The 15,017-nt window shown below is 47.6% G+C and overlaps 1 protein-coding gene across 2 annotated transcripts in view; it reads right to left on the bottom strand.

The window, feature by feature from the left end:
* Positions 1–1,572: 1,572 nt before the first annotated feature.
* OGG1 (8-oxoguanine DNA glycosylase) overlaps positions 1,573–15,017 on the bottom strand; it is a 191,212-nt gene continuing 177,767 nt past the window's right edge. For both annotated transcript variants that reach the window (XM_069643250.1, XM_069643251.1), the window contains exons 7-8: positions 7,543–7,592; positions 1,573–1,905 (exon numbers count right to left, since the gene is read on the bottom strand). In XM_069643250.1, the coding sequence (XP_069499351.1) occupies positions 1,819–1,905; positions 7,543–7,592 (137 nt within the window). In that variant the 3' untranslated portion in view covers positions 1,573–1,818. The remainder of the gene's footprint in view (positions 1,906–7,542; positions 7,593–15,017) is intronic.

Raw genomic sequence — 15,017 nt, 5'->3', positions numbered from 1 at the left:
AGCTAATACCCTCCGAACAGTGCAGTCTCCTCTATGGCCGTCCCAAAAATGCTTTGGTCAACTCACTATTCAACCTTTTTAGCTTTACCTCTACATCCTCTACCAGTCGCCAGATTGGCTGGCTATCCATGAAATGAAGGGCTAAGTATAAACATCTTCTCATCTTCAAATCTATCCATGGACTCACCCCACCCTACCAGTCTGCTCATCTCACTCCCTACTCTCCTCCTCGCTTATTACGATCATCCTCGGCTCACCTCTTTGCTATCACTCAAGCCTGTGTGCTCCCTCTCGTTTCCACTCTCTCGCTCTCCTCGTGCCCCTACTCAGGAATTCTCTTCCTCCCCATACTATTCCAACTCTACACTATTTAAATCCAACCTCAAAGCCCTCCCCCTTTCTGAAGAACCTGTTTTCTAGCACTTTGCCATACTGCATCATCCTGTTTTCCTCTCTGCCTACCCTTCACAGACAACCCAACAGCACTTTTATGTCACCCCTCCATCCCCAATTTAACACTTTCTTTCTCCATCCTGTTCCTATGTCATCCTGTCCTTTCGTCATCCCTGGATTATATTTCCACCTTCCCCGGCAACATCAGGTCACATTCTTTCAATATATTGTAAAGGACCAGGTCCTCTACACGCTGTGTTATCAATGCTACATTCTGTATGTTTTTGTGCCAAAAATGTATTGATTTCCATGTGATTTAAATAAATAAATACATTAGAGCCAGTGGACCCAGAAGCCCTGTTTAGAAGATTAATTGCAACAGCTTGGATGGGGTCAGTTGCAGTATAACCTAATAAACGGATTGAAAAAACCAATCACTGAGTACTGCGTTAAGTGTAAGCATGCATACCTAAGTGTCTTCCACACTGCTGGGGTAGAGGTGGAAGATGAAAATGCAAGGTTTCGCTTTTTTCTCTAGGGTGTGTGTTAGAGAGTATTCTTGCAGCCCCATGTCTTGGAAGCAGTGAAGGAAGACTGGTGCTTGGAAGACAACTTGCTCTGCGGCCAGGCCCCTCCTTTGTCTTGACTGGCTCCTTTCCTTTGGGTTCTGGTTCTGGTCCCGGAGTCGAATAAGGATTGGGATGGGGTTGCAATGATGGTGGCAGACAGAAACCATCCATACCTACCGGGTCTGTTCAGCCCCATCAACACTGTGGCCTTGTGCTCAGGATAGGCCCTAGGGTGCAGTGTCTGAGAATTCAAAGATGTCAGTGTCATATCTCGGGCCCAAGCACCCGATACAGGGCTGCTCGGACAATGGCATCTTGTACTTTAATTTTTGAAGGTTCCTGTTTGCACCTAGAACTATTTCAAAAGATGAGGAATTTGTCATAGAAAGGTATCCGTTAGAATTGCTTGCCAGAGAGGTCTGCTTCTAAAGCAATATTGATTAGGGGCAATTATCCTTGAAAGTACAAGAGCAACTGAAAATATACTATCTTTCCTATTAGAAGATGCTTCTACTTGGCAAAGTCTTCTTGAAAAGAACCATATAAAGACCCCTATTCCGCCTCCTATTAGGGAATTAAAGAAACAGATTTGGATTTTTATCAAAACAACTTATATTTTAGGCAGGTGAAAAAAAAGCTTTTATTTTGTACAAAAAAAAGTATCACTTTTTACGTTTTTATATTTTTAGGAGGTCCATTTGGAAGGAAAATGTTCTCATCAGATGATATTTCAGAGCGCCCTTCCATTATGAATCTTCGCCGGGTTGGGCCCCGGATATCCGATAGGAACATGGAGAACGAGTAGCAGGAATTTTCATGATCCAAGGGATTGGTTTGATGAGGGAATATGGAAAACTTATTTTTTTCTCTTTTCTGGTCTCGTCCTTGTTGCTTGATGCTGAGTGAGATCTTTGAACTTCTTCAAGTCTGCGCAGAATAAGACCTGCAAATAGTAGATGAAGAAATGAAAGCGCCCATGTGGACTCCCAGAAATACACAGGTGGAGGCATGTACACATAGACACACACACACGATGGCAAGTGGCAGATGGCACAGTGCTGTGCCCTATGATACGACTTGGGGATTATATGACTCTAGTTACATGTCAATGAATAGAGCGTGATAGCAGCAGGTGGGGGCTTGTGGTGAGGAGGCAAATGAGGGCTTAAGTCTTCTCAGTCTAGAGGTATATATTTTTTGTTCAAATCTTTTATTTTAGTGGATGACAGGTGGGCATATGGTGACAGGAGGAGGCTTATTTTTGGGCTTTTGTTTTCGTACAGGGTATAGGTTGTGTGGCACAGGAGAGGGGCAAGACACGTTTGCAAAGGTGTATTTTTATTAAAGGAAAGAATACGTCCCTACTTCTACCATGAGTTCCCCGAATGCCTCCTCTAATCTCTACTTCCACCATGATTTTCCTGAATGTCTCCTCTAATGCCTACTTCTACCATGAGTTCCCTGAATGCCTCCTCTAATCCCTACTTCCACCATGAGTTCCCCCAATGCCTCCTCTAATCCCTATTTCTACCATGAGTTCCCCGAATGCCTCCTCCAATCCCTACTTCTACCATGAGTTCCCCAGACTGCCTCCTCTAATCCCTACTTCCACCATGATTTTCCCGAATGTCTCCTCTAATGCCTACTTCTACCATGAGTTCCCCGAATGCCTCCTCTAATCCCTACTTCCACCATGAGTTCCCCCAATGCCTCCTCTAATACCTATTTCTACCATGAGTTCCCCAGACTGCCTCCTCTAATCCCTACTTCTACCATGAGTTCCCCGAATGCCTCCTCTAATCCCTACTTCCATCATGAGTTCCCCCAATGCCTCCTCCAGTTCCCCTTTCTTTAAATAAAATAACGAATGGGTGCTCGTCAGGATGTCTAACAAAAGAAACTCCGTCCTCTGTCCAAACCTAAAATAACCTAACACCTGCCCTACTACTATCAAAAAAACCTAACTAATGCACCCTATGAAAGGGTTACTTCCCTTCTGTTGGGTAGTTGTCTAACCCCCACCTCAGGCCACAGGCCGGGTGTGAGACTTCAAAGGCCTTTCAGACTTTCTCCTTTCAAAGTGCCATTTGATCCGGCCGTCGGCCGGAATGTTCTTACTATTCTTCACTGCCCAGAGGCCTTGTTAGGAAGTTCAAAGAATTATAATTCCAAATCTGTCGAATTACTCTCGATGTGGTTGGAGACAGCAGGCTCTAGTAGTCTGGTTTAGATTGTACTCATGTAACTGAAAATGTCTTTCACCCCAGTATCTGGTGCTTCTCCGTATTTCAGCTGGCTCCCTTGCTCAACCATGGTTGGGTTGTGGGACATATGACTCCTTTTTGGGGTATCTTGTGTCTTAGCCTGGCTTGGGCTCTATGGCTCTTCAGCCCTTCTTTGTTGATCGGTTTTCTCGACCCCTTGTGGTGTATCTTGATCCTCAGCCCAGCATGGGCTACGGTGAGGACGCATTGCCCTCCATCCATTCTTCGACCTATGCCACGTACTTGCTTTCCAGCAGCAGTGCTCCGAGGGGAAGGCGATCTCTCCAGCCGGCACGAAACTGCGCCTCCATTTCTTGCGTCAGTTCCTCCAATCTTGGACTGACAGAACCTCGGCGGCAGTTAGGGAGGAAGCTGGCACACCATTTCTGGCGTGGCTTTGCTTAGTTTCTCCTTGGTGTCTCTGGGCTCCCCACCCCCTGCCATCCTGATAGTGGCAGCCTTCCACGGGCTTCCCTGTTACTCCGCCCACCAGGCAGCCTGCGTGGGTCTGCCTCCAGGCTTCTACTGAGAGCGAGACGTACCCTCCTCTGTGTGGTTACTCAGATCGACCTCTTCCTCTTGGGCTGGCTATCTCCTCTTTGGTCTGGGCTCTGCAATCGAATCATTTGGTTCCGCTCTTCATGTTAGGGTGGAAACAAACAGGTTAGAAATCCAGCCATCCACTTTAAAGGGACCTGTGCTTTACTGACATCTTCATTTTCCATATAACCAATAAAGACTGTGTTAAAGGGAGGTGTTGAAAATCCCTGACATGGGGATTCCTTGTTGCCTAACCTTGGGGGTCACCCCAGTGGTTTCCTGCTAGCCCCAGTCCCCCACGGGGTATTAAGTATAGTGGGCTCACCTGCCTAGTCCCAAAGAGGGTGGCTCCCCCTTGGAGAGAAGGGACGACTTCCCTGGAGTCGTCAAAGATGTAAAAAGAAGAAACTGGCTCTCATGAGTTGCCAATGACGACAGCAAGTCTTTGTTTGTGGATGCATGCATTTGCCCTTAATGGGATGCCATTTAAAAATGAACTTAGTTTTGTTTCAAGAGTCAGTGCAGGTCACAGAGGAAGGGCGCGCCGTGGTACAACTCCTTGGCTCTATGATAAACGATCCTTTCAGTGCCACCATTGTTTTGTTATGTGGGTGGCAAGTAGCCATGGAGCTGTAGTATCCTATACTTGAGAGGAACAGTGCTTGGATAGCGGCATTGAATGTCTTTGATCACACATAGCAGGACTAGTTCAAAGTAAATTAGTGGTGGATCCTTCTGTAATGTTTGTGTTAAGAATTAGGCACAAGGTCACGTAGCGGTGGGGTAAGGGTAGGGTTTCATGATGCATCGTTATGTTGGGGGTAGGACCACCTTTAATGAGAAGGCATTTGATTGGAGGAGGAAGGTGGTCACTTACTTTTCTACTTTTGAAATGTAGCATGTTGAGATGCATGACAATTATAAATGCCCTGTGTCACTCACATAGTTGTGGCCAGATTTTAAAATGTACCTTTTTATTTGAATGCCTTCTTTGTAAATGTACAACGTGCATAAGTAGCTAAATACCACTATGTAAGTGTGTTAACTCAAACATCTGATCCCTGCACAATTTACAAAGCAAGCTATAATATACAGTTAACACAATCTAATGTACAATTTTAAGAACTACACATCTTCAGCACATCTTCAGCACAAGAATCTTTAAAACATGACAAATACTAGCGGTACCAACGAGCGTTGCACGGGTCTGTAGCTGACATGCACGTGAGGTTCTGATATATCCTTGTGTATGTTTTATTGTGTCATAACCTCCTGAAGCAAGACCACTTTGAGGAACATAGGTTCAAATCTCTGATCCGCGCTTGAAACTAAACACATTATAAATAACCTGCACTTGCACGATCCGAATGTACAAGGCCTAGTAGGATCGTTCCACCCTCACTCACCCCCACTTGCCTTGTTGTACCCTGACACACACACGTGTATAGTAGCACGACAAATAACCTATTAAAAAAATAATGTCTTTATTAATTTATTTATTTTGGAGAAATCGCAAAATCGGCAATCTCCTGAAATCGCCTATGCTGATAGCACAGGGCTAGACCCTGCTCCACCCCTGTTCCGGGTGAATGGGTGGGGTTTGTCAAATGTCACTATCACCAGTACACTCCAGACTGGTATGCCGACCTTGTGTCCTAACGTCCTATTATTGGAAAAGTCGCAAAATCAGCAATCTCCCAAAAATGCCTACACTGATTGCACAGGGCTGAACCCCCCACTGTGCAGGGCGAATGGGTGGGGTGGGTCAAATTTCAATATCACAAGTGTACTCTAGACTGGTATGCCGACCGTGGGCCAACAATTCAGCCCATCAACTGTTACGGGGCTGCAGCCAACCCCAAACATACAAACACACTTTCACAAATATATATATATATATATATATATATATGTACAGAGGAGTCTTAGGTTTCTGACAAAACTTTTGAAAAACGTTGGGTTGCTTCTTAGCTCCCTGGATTATTTGTTATCGGACGATAAAGCATCCATGTAAGCAACATTAGGAAAGCCTCAGCTCTTTGAAATCGTGAGCCTCTATGAGCAAAACGCCTCTAGTTTTCAGCCCCTGGAGATATGATTTGGTACTTGTATTGCGCCTCTACTCACGTGTTTCCTAACCTGCCTTGCTAGGTGGCTTCAAGATTTGAGATAAACAGCGCAGATAAACAGCGCACGGCTCCCCATCTTGATCTAACAGGGGTTCTCCAGCGAGGTGCTCACCGTACACAAAGTTCAACACAATCCAAAACAAAAATTTCCGCTATACAAAATCCAAAAAGAAATTCTCCTAAAGTCTTCCCCTATTCAAGGAGGACACCATTTAACCTCTGGGGTCTTTTGGAGAAAATGACTAGGGGTGCAGGGTTCCCCAGGCCGTGGGGCCTGGGCTTTCCCTCTCCATGTCCAACAAAACAGGGTCTCCATCCGGCTCCACACTACCACTACTTCCATCCTCTAACACCACATATCTTTGCGCTCCCAAGGTCTCTTCTTCATCTACACTATGCTTCTCTTTACTTGCAACACACCAGTGTCTCCTCCTACCCCCTTCCCGTCTCCGCCACCATATTCTCCTCACTTGGGAGTCTTCAGGACTTTCTTCTAAGATCTGTTGCTGGCCGCCTGCCAGCTCTCCAAAGGATTAACAATGACTGGCTTTTAAACCAAGGTCTCTCCTCCTCTTGGGCGGTGCTAATGGACACTCGTTGCACCTGGGCGGTCTGGGTTGAGTTGCACTCGCATTGGGCCATCTTAGTGTGGTAAGGAGGGTGGAACAGATGCTGTCCACATTTATTTGAAGCCCTGGTACCATAGTATAACTCCCGTGGGTTCTGTTTCCATTACCCTGGAAACGTCTGTTCGCCTAGCACATGAAGTACAGGCCATTCCTTCATTAGCTGTGAAGCTGGCTGGCACCTTTACCATTCCTTCTTCATGGGAAGAAGGCTGGCACCTTTACCATTCCTTCTTCATGGGAAAGATGCAACTCTGTAACACCCACAACATTCACAGGAGCAGGAGAATAGGCTCTGGCCATGCTCATTACCTTGCGGCTAATGCTAGCTAGATTCAGAGTCTATGCACACAACTTCGTTTCTTTGGGGCTTCTGTGTTCAGTAGGAGAAAGACTCACAATAGGGAACATATAATTGAGCATCGGTGGAAAAGAAGAAAAGTGTTTCTCCGCTCGCTACTGACGCCTGCTGGCTGCTACTTTGCATCATGAAAGGGAAAGGCCTCTGTCCCTATGCTGCATGTTTGGGTAGGGCTTTAGGCTACCTTCATTTGACTTACGGGACCAATGACATATATGTGTACTGGTGCCAAATGATCATATCTATAGGCTCCAGCTTTCAGCCTGGCAAGCAGCAGAGCCCTCATGGTATTTAACGTGGATTGAGTGTAAGTTGAGATCAAGGATCTTCAAGGTCAGTCTGCAAGTGGCAAATCCACACCATGTTTTCAATATAGCCATGGATTGCATCTGACTACTCAGAGGTCTTTACGTAGTAATTGGTTATCCTGTTAACCTGATCTGGCCGAGGACTAGCCTTGGAGACCAGCCACTGCGGAGCTCCAGGAACCAGTTCTGGAAACAAGTAACAATTCAGAGAGTAGGAACATCGTGCAGTAATATTTGACCTGACACCTAGCTCAGAATGCAACTGAAAGCAGTTTTTCAGCCAATCCAAGGTAAACTAACAAGAGTTTTTAATAACACGCATTTAATAACCCAGCATTTTCTGGCTACTTACAGAGTGAGTCCATCCAGCATAAGGTCCCCAAAGTGTTTCAAAAAAGGAACCTGTAAAAGGAACAGAAACTTTTTTTTAAAAAAAGCATTCAGGATCTGTGCTATTAAATGTCTTCATAGTGCAACTCACATGCTGCCTTGGTTTACAGAGTAAGAAAAAAGCATCAGATGGGGGGGGGTTGCTTTGATTTTAAAAAATAGACAAGAAGGACCATACATGTACCGTTCCAACAGACAGAAACCATTTGGAAAAATCACTTTCAATTGTTTCAATAAAGGAATCCCATTGGAAACCATGCACAGAAAGTCTTGTTCATGCAATATAAAGGGGCTCTCCACTTAAAAGCTTTGTAAAATATGAGCAGCGATTAATGAACACTAGGGCCACATATCCTCAGTGTATTACTAGGACAAGCATGAAGGGGGAGGGAGGGGAGCTGCAGAATGAAGCAGGGCAAAGAGATGCAAAACACGAGGCTCCAAGGAAGGCCTGCTGTGGCCAGACTGCAACTCCTGGGATCAGGATCATTCACGCTGGCCAGACTGCAACATGCATGCAACTGCTGGCCAGACTGCAACATGCATGCAACTACTGGGATCAGGATCATTCATGCTGGCCAGACTGCAACATGCATGCAACTGCTGGCCAGACTGCAACATGCATGCAACTGCTGGCCAGACTGCAACATGCATGCAACTCCTGGGAGCAGGATCATTCATGCTGGCCAGACTACAACATGGATTCAACTCCTGATAGCATGATCGTTCATGCTGGCCAGACTGCAACATGCATGCAACTGCTGGCCAGACTGCAACATGCATGCAATTGGTGGCCAGACTGCAACATGCATGCAACTCCTGGGAGCAGGATCATTCATGCTGGCCAGACTACAACATGCATGCAACTCCTGGGAGCAGGATCGTTCATGCTGGCCAGACTACAACTCACATGCAACTCCTGAGAGCAAGATCATACATGCTGGCCAGACTGCAACATGCATGCAACTGCTGGCCAGACTTCAACATGCATGCAAATGCTGGCCAGACTGCAACATGCATGCAACTCCTGTGAGCAGGATCATTCATGCTGGCCAGACTACAACATGCATGCAACTCCTGATAGCAGGATCGTTCATGCTGGCCAGACTACAACACGCATACAACTCCTGGGAGCAGGATCGTCCATGCTGGCCAGACTACAACATGCATGCAAGTCCTGGGAGCAGGATCATTCATACTGGCCAGACTAAAACATGCATGCAACTCCTGGGAGCACGATCATTCATGCTGGCCAGACTACAACACGCATGCAAGTCCTGGGAGCAGGATCAGTCATGCTGGCCAGACTACAACATGCATGCAACTCCTGGGAGCAGGATAAGTCATACTGGCCAGACTAAAACATGCATGCAACTCCTGGGAGCAAGATCATTCATGCTGGCCAGACTACAACACGCATGAAAGTCCTGGGAGCAGGATCGTTCATGCTGGCCAGGCTGCAACATCATGCAACTCCTGATAGCAGGATTGATCATGCTGGCCAGACTGCAACATGCATGCAACTCCTGGGAGCAGGATCGGTCATGCTGGCCAGACTGCAACATGCATGCAACTCCTGGGAGCCAGATCGTTCATGCTGGCCAGGCTGCAACATGCATGCAACTCCTGGGAGCCAGATCGTTCAGGCTGGCCAGGCTGCAACATGCATACAACTCCTGATAGCAGGATCAGTCATGTTGGCCAGACTGCAACATGCATGCAACTCCTGGGAGCAGGATAGGTCATTCTGGCCAGACTGCAACATGCATGCAACTCTTGGGAGCAGGATCGGTCAAGCTGGCCAGACTGCAACATGCATACAACTCCTGGGAGCAGGATCGGTCATGCTGGCCAGACTGTAACATGCATGCAACTCCTGGGAGCCAGATAGTTCATGCTGGCCAGGCTGCAACATGCATGCAACTCCTGGGAGCAGGATCGTTCATGCTGGCCAGACTACAACATGCATGCAACTCCTGGGAGCAGGATCGTTCATGCTGGCCAGACTAGAACACGTATGCAACTCCTGGGAGCAGGATCCTTCATGCTGGCCAAACTACAACACGCATGCAACTCCTGGGAGCAGGATCAGTCATGCTGGCCATACTACAACACGCATGCAACTCCTGGGAGCAGGATCAGTCATGCTGGCCAGACTACAGCACGCATTCAACTCCTGGCAGCAGGATCGTTCATGCTGGCCAGACTACAGCACGCGTGCAACTCCTGGGAGCAAGATCGTTCAGGCTGGCCAGACTGCAGCACGCATGCAACTCCTGGGATCAGGATCGTTCATGCTGGTCAGGCTACAACACGTATGCAACTCGCCTGCAACTCCTGGGAGCAGGATCAGTCATACTGGCCAGACTACGGCATGCATGCAACTTCTGGGAGCAGGATCAGTCATGCTGGCAGGACTACAACACGCATGCAACTCCTGGGAGCTGGATCGTTCATGTTGGCCAGACTCCAACACGCATGCAACTCCTGGGAGCAGGATCGTTCATGCTGGCCAGACTACAACACGCATGCAACTCCTGGGAGCAGGATCGTTCATGCTGGCCAGACTACAACACGCATGCAACTCCTGGGAGCCGGATCGTTCATGCTGGCCAGACTACAACACGCATGCAACTCCTGGGAGCCGGATCGTTCATGCTGGCCAGACTACAGCACGCATGCAACTCCTGGGAGCAGGATCGTTCATGCTGGCCAGACTACAGCACGCATGCAACTCCTGGGAGCAGGATCACATGCGGTCAGATGGTTAAAACACGGTCTCTTAGCTCGTTTCCTATACATGTGTTATCTTAATCAGTCCACTCCAATCGGAACATGTTGGAAAACGCGCTGCGCAATGTGGATAACACAAATAATGGCACTGGCCAGTCCACTCTGTGGATGCATTAGACTTCGCCATGCACTGGGCATGGGCATGCAGCAATACATGCAGTCCAATGATTGGACTGCATGCAGCAGGAAATAACAAGCAGGCAGAGCACTGCTGCCACCTGCTGTAGGACCTCTGCAGAATAAGGCAACATGTGATGTAGCCACTTCTGGGGCTCTTGGTATTTTAGGAGCAAAGCTGCTGGGCCGGAGGCCAAAGAGCAACACATTCCTTTGATGATGCTTCAAATTCAGTCTCTGTTTAACAAATGGCCAGTAACAAAAATAGAGGAGCGAGAATAGCGGTCGCAGATGGCCTCAATAATCCACAGACAAAGGGGGATATGTTTCCACTAAGATTTATTATGAAGGAAATGAGGCTGGGCGTGGGCTCTTGGGTACCCTGGTCTACACGCCACCTTTCCAAGGACTCCTTCCATTCTTGCTCAGGCGTCCCTATACCTCAACACAACCATCTGACACAACCCCTAATGCCTGGGTCTAGCCTGGTCGAATTGGAGGCCTAAAGCCCTTGGCTTTCTCTACCTCTCTCCTTCAGGGGACTTTCTCTGCTGCGAGGTTGCTCTTTATATTCCAAACCGAAGGAAGTCTCAACTCCTCTCCCACGCCCAGCCTCATTTCCTTCATAATAAATCTTAGTGGAAACATATCCCCCTTTGTCTGTGGATTATTGAGGCCATCTGCGACCGCTCTTCTCTCTCTCTCTCTTCTCTCTCTTTCTCTCTCTCTCCCTCTCTCTCTCTCTCTCACACTAGTTTCGCTCCTGCTCCCTTTCAGAGCTTCTCTAACCCCACCCCTCCTCACCTCCTGCCTACTCTACTCTATCCCTTGGGTTCTCTGTACCCTCCTCCCCCTTCGCTCTTACTGGTCTTCCTCTCCTGCACTCTTTATCCTTCTCCTACTCCCTCACTCTCTTCCCTTTCCTCTGCCTGCTCTCCATCTCCGCTCTCTTTCCTCCCTCCACTGATACTCCACTCCTCCCTCTTCCCTCTTCCTATTACTCCCATCTCCTGTCCACAACCAGCCTACAATCTCTCTGTCCCTCCTCTCTCACTGCCTCGCACTCCACTAGCTTCTGCCCCCTATCTACTCTCATACACACCCCTCTACACCTCTCACCCTGTCCCAGTCACAATCTCACTCTCTGCACTACTATAGTTGGCAACACACTCTCTCACACCTTAAGAGCCACCACCACCACCACCACAAACTTTGCAGCACTTCTGGCCGCCGTTCGCTCCCCATAGGCTGGTCTGTTGGCCCACCTACTTTGCCCGTGACCTCACCCGAGCACCTTTCGTCATCGCTTCGTTAGCCTGAGCTTTTGTAGTCCGGCCTGCCTTGGTTCCGGCCTCTCCCCGGGTTCCATTGGTTGATGTTGTCACCTGCCTCTAGGGGCCAATCTAATCCTACCTTTTCTCCAGGGGGTTGGGCTTTCACACTAAAGCTTTTAAGCTTAAGGGAAGGGAATAGTAGGCTCTTGCTGTGCTGGCTTTCACTGGCTAAGCTTTCCTTCTGCCTCTGGCACTGGGTGGAAGTCTCTGCACGACTGCTTGATGACTGTAAGTGTTGAGATGTGCTTGGTGTTCTGTTTTCTAATAGGCCTCCTCTCTGGATTCTCTCGGGCAACTGGCCGGGGTGTTCTAGGATGGATGGGTGGTTCTGAAAGGGAAAAGAAAGATTTGTGGCCAGAAAGGAGGTTGCAAGGCGTTGCAATCGAGACAGCGATGCCAATATTATTCCGCCAGAACGTCCGGGAAGGTGTCCTGGGAGTGTTACTGCAGTCGGCGGGCCGCAGGGAGGCTGGGAGCCAACTACTGTGCTTAAGCTAGGACGGAGATCACGGAAAGCAGCAGTGTGGCATTTGTATTGTGACAGAGTATGCCCACTAAACGCAAGACATGAAATAGCACCTACAATTTGCGCAAGAACCATAAGAGAGTGGCTCGTACGACAGGAGGTCAGGTCAGCCTAGTACCCTGAAAGGGAGGGTGCAGCCTTGGGGCCAATAAGAGTAACTCTAAGTTGCTTACTACTGGGAGCGCAGAGGTGCGGGCAGCTGGCACAGGCGGTAAAATCACTGCCCATTTTCAACCCGACCAAGCTGAAAAAGGAATCCCATGTGTGAAACTGCGGGCATTATACCAAATAACTCCCATATATCCATGATGGACAACAATGAATTACTCAATTAATGGTATTCATTGCAAAACAAGGTTGCTTTCAATCCAGCAAATAGTGGCCCTGGTCTATGCTGACCAGAAGTCCCGGTTTGGCCGGGAGTGTCCCAGTATCTGGTGCTCTGTCCCCCTTTCTCAAGATTATGTTCCCATTTGAAACTGCAGTGGTCCCGGTTTTTTGTAGTAGGTCTTCATAGCCGGCAGGCAGGAATGCACACTCTCGCACCAAAGAAATGCTGCATTTGACAACTTAAGATAGGGTTAGTTTACAATACATTAATTATAATATGTGTTTCTTTGAACTATAATACTTAAACCCCCTTCTCCTCCAAACGCTACTGAAGTGTACTGCCTTGACAGCCACTTTCAAGAGTTAGTCCTACTTTCATGTTAGTTGCCCTGTCCCGGTTTTTTACTTTTTAATTCTGATCACACTACACTGGCCCCTGAACATCGAACGAATTACAACGCATAGTGCAACCACAACATGAGGCTTGACAGGCACCTATTGACACGGAAGTGGTGCAAAGAATTCATTAAAACAATGTATTTATTTGTGTTTATGGTTCATACAAACCTTTACACAATTGATACAATACAAATACAAATCATTAATACATACAACCCTAATGGTTATATACAAAAGATTAAAATAGAATTCAGATACAGTTAAAGAAGAGAAAAATATCTTATGCAAAAAGGAAAAAGACAGTTAAAATCAATAGATTGAAACATATGTTCCACCCACCAGATCAATATATCAGAAAAATAATAGCCCCATCGGAAATGTAGAGAGAAAAAGACTGGAGTCAAAGCACACGAGTGTGACTCGGCCACTGGGGAGAGAGAGGAGAATGTGCCTTCTTCCATACACCGTAGGCGGCAGAGAGTTAATGTTAGGCTGAGTGCTTCGTCAGTGCTGGTTAGAGAGACCCCAGAAGCCGAGGAGTTAATGGCAGACAGCAGTTGTTCTCTGGATTGTGAAACTTCCATCTGCACGTTGCAGTTTGCTATCAAAATACTGCTCCAGTTGTGTGTTAATGTGAATAAGGAGTTAAACGTGCATGGAGGAATGTTGCAGCGCGTGGATTTATGAACCCAGACCACAGTGGGGCGAGAGACTCCAGCTAGCAGACTCGTGGAAATGTGCACCACAATAGAGAACCTGACATCTCCGGGAAAGGCGAGGGCAATAACGAGAAAGGGGAGGGCGTTACTGCTGCCGGAGTGGATATGAGCGTTACTTCCTCGGAAACTCATCTGAGTAGAAAACAAAGACGAAAGCTGAAGCAGAAAAGACCGGGCGGGGTCTACTGTTAAACCGGCTGTCCCTGAACAAAAAGAACCAAGAAGAAGGTTAGTATGAAAAGGAAGAGGGAGGTGAAAAGAATGGGCACGTTGCCAAGTTGGGTTCTCAAGCAGCAACCCGAGGGCCCTAAACTCCACAGTGAGGAAGATACTGACTCGGAAGATACCAGGTCGGAATTAGATGCTAGCTGTGGTATTGCCGCTGAGAGATGCTCCACTCCGGATAGATTCAACATTAATCCAGCAATGGTACCAAAGAGGCCCAAGTCAGTAGTGGTACACTCGAAGGAAGTCGGACCAAGAGGAGAGTGGGCCGACTAAGAAACATTCATTGGTACTAGCCTACATACTAACAGCCCTGCCCAGTTGATCAATCGCTTTGTTTGAAACATTCATTGGTACTAGCCTACATACTAACAGCCCTGCCCAGTTGATCAATCCTCCGTTTGAAACATTCATCGGTACTAGCCTCCATACTAACGGCCCTGCCCAGTTGATCAATCGCTCCGTTTGAAACATTCATTGGTACTAGCCTACATACTAACAGCCCTGCCCAGTTGATCAATCGCTCCGTTTGAAACATTCATTGGTACTAGCCTACATACTAACGGCCCTGCCCAGTTGATCAATCCTCCGTTTGAAACATTCATCGGTACTAGCCTCCATACTAACGGCCCTGCCCAGTTGATCAATCGCTCCGTTTGAAACATTCATTGGTACTAGCCTACATACTAACAGCCCTGCCCAGTTGATCAATCGCTCCGTTTGAAACATTCATTGGTACTAGCCTACATACTAACAGCCCTGCCCAGTTGATCAATCGCTTTGTTTGAAACATTCATTGGTACTAGCCAACATACTAACAGCCCTGCCCAGTTGATCAATCCTCCGTTTGAAACATTCATCGGTACTAGCCTACATACTAACAGCCCTGCCCAGTTGATCAATCGCTCCGTTTGAAACATTCATCGGTACTAGCCTACATACTAACAGCCCTGCCCAGTTGATCAATCGCTCCGTTTGAAACATTCATCGGTAC

Source organism: Ambystoma mexicanum, chromosome 2p, assembly GCF_040938575.1.
Source record: "Ambystoma mexicanum isolate Mex_15411 chromosome 2p, UKY_AmexF1_1, whole genome shotgun sequence".
Taxonomy (NCBI): Eukaryota; Metazoa; Chordata; class Amphibia; order Caudata; family Ambystomatidae; genus Ambystoma; species Ambystoma mexicanum.
This window is presented reverse-complemented; position numbering and strand designations above follow the sequence as displayed.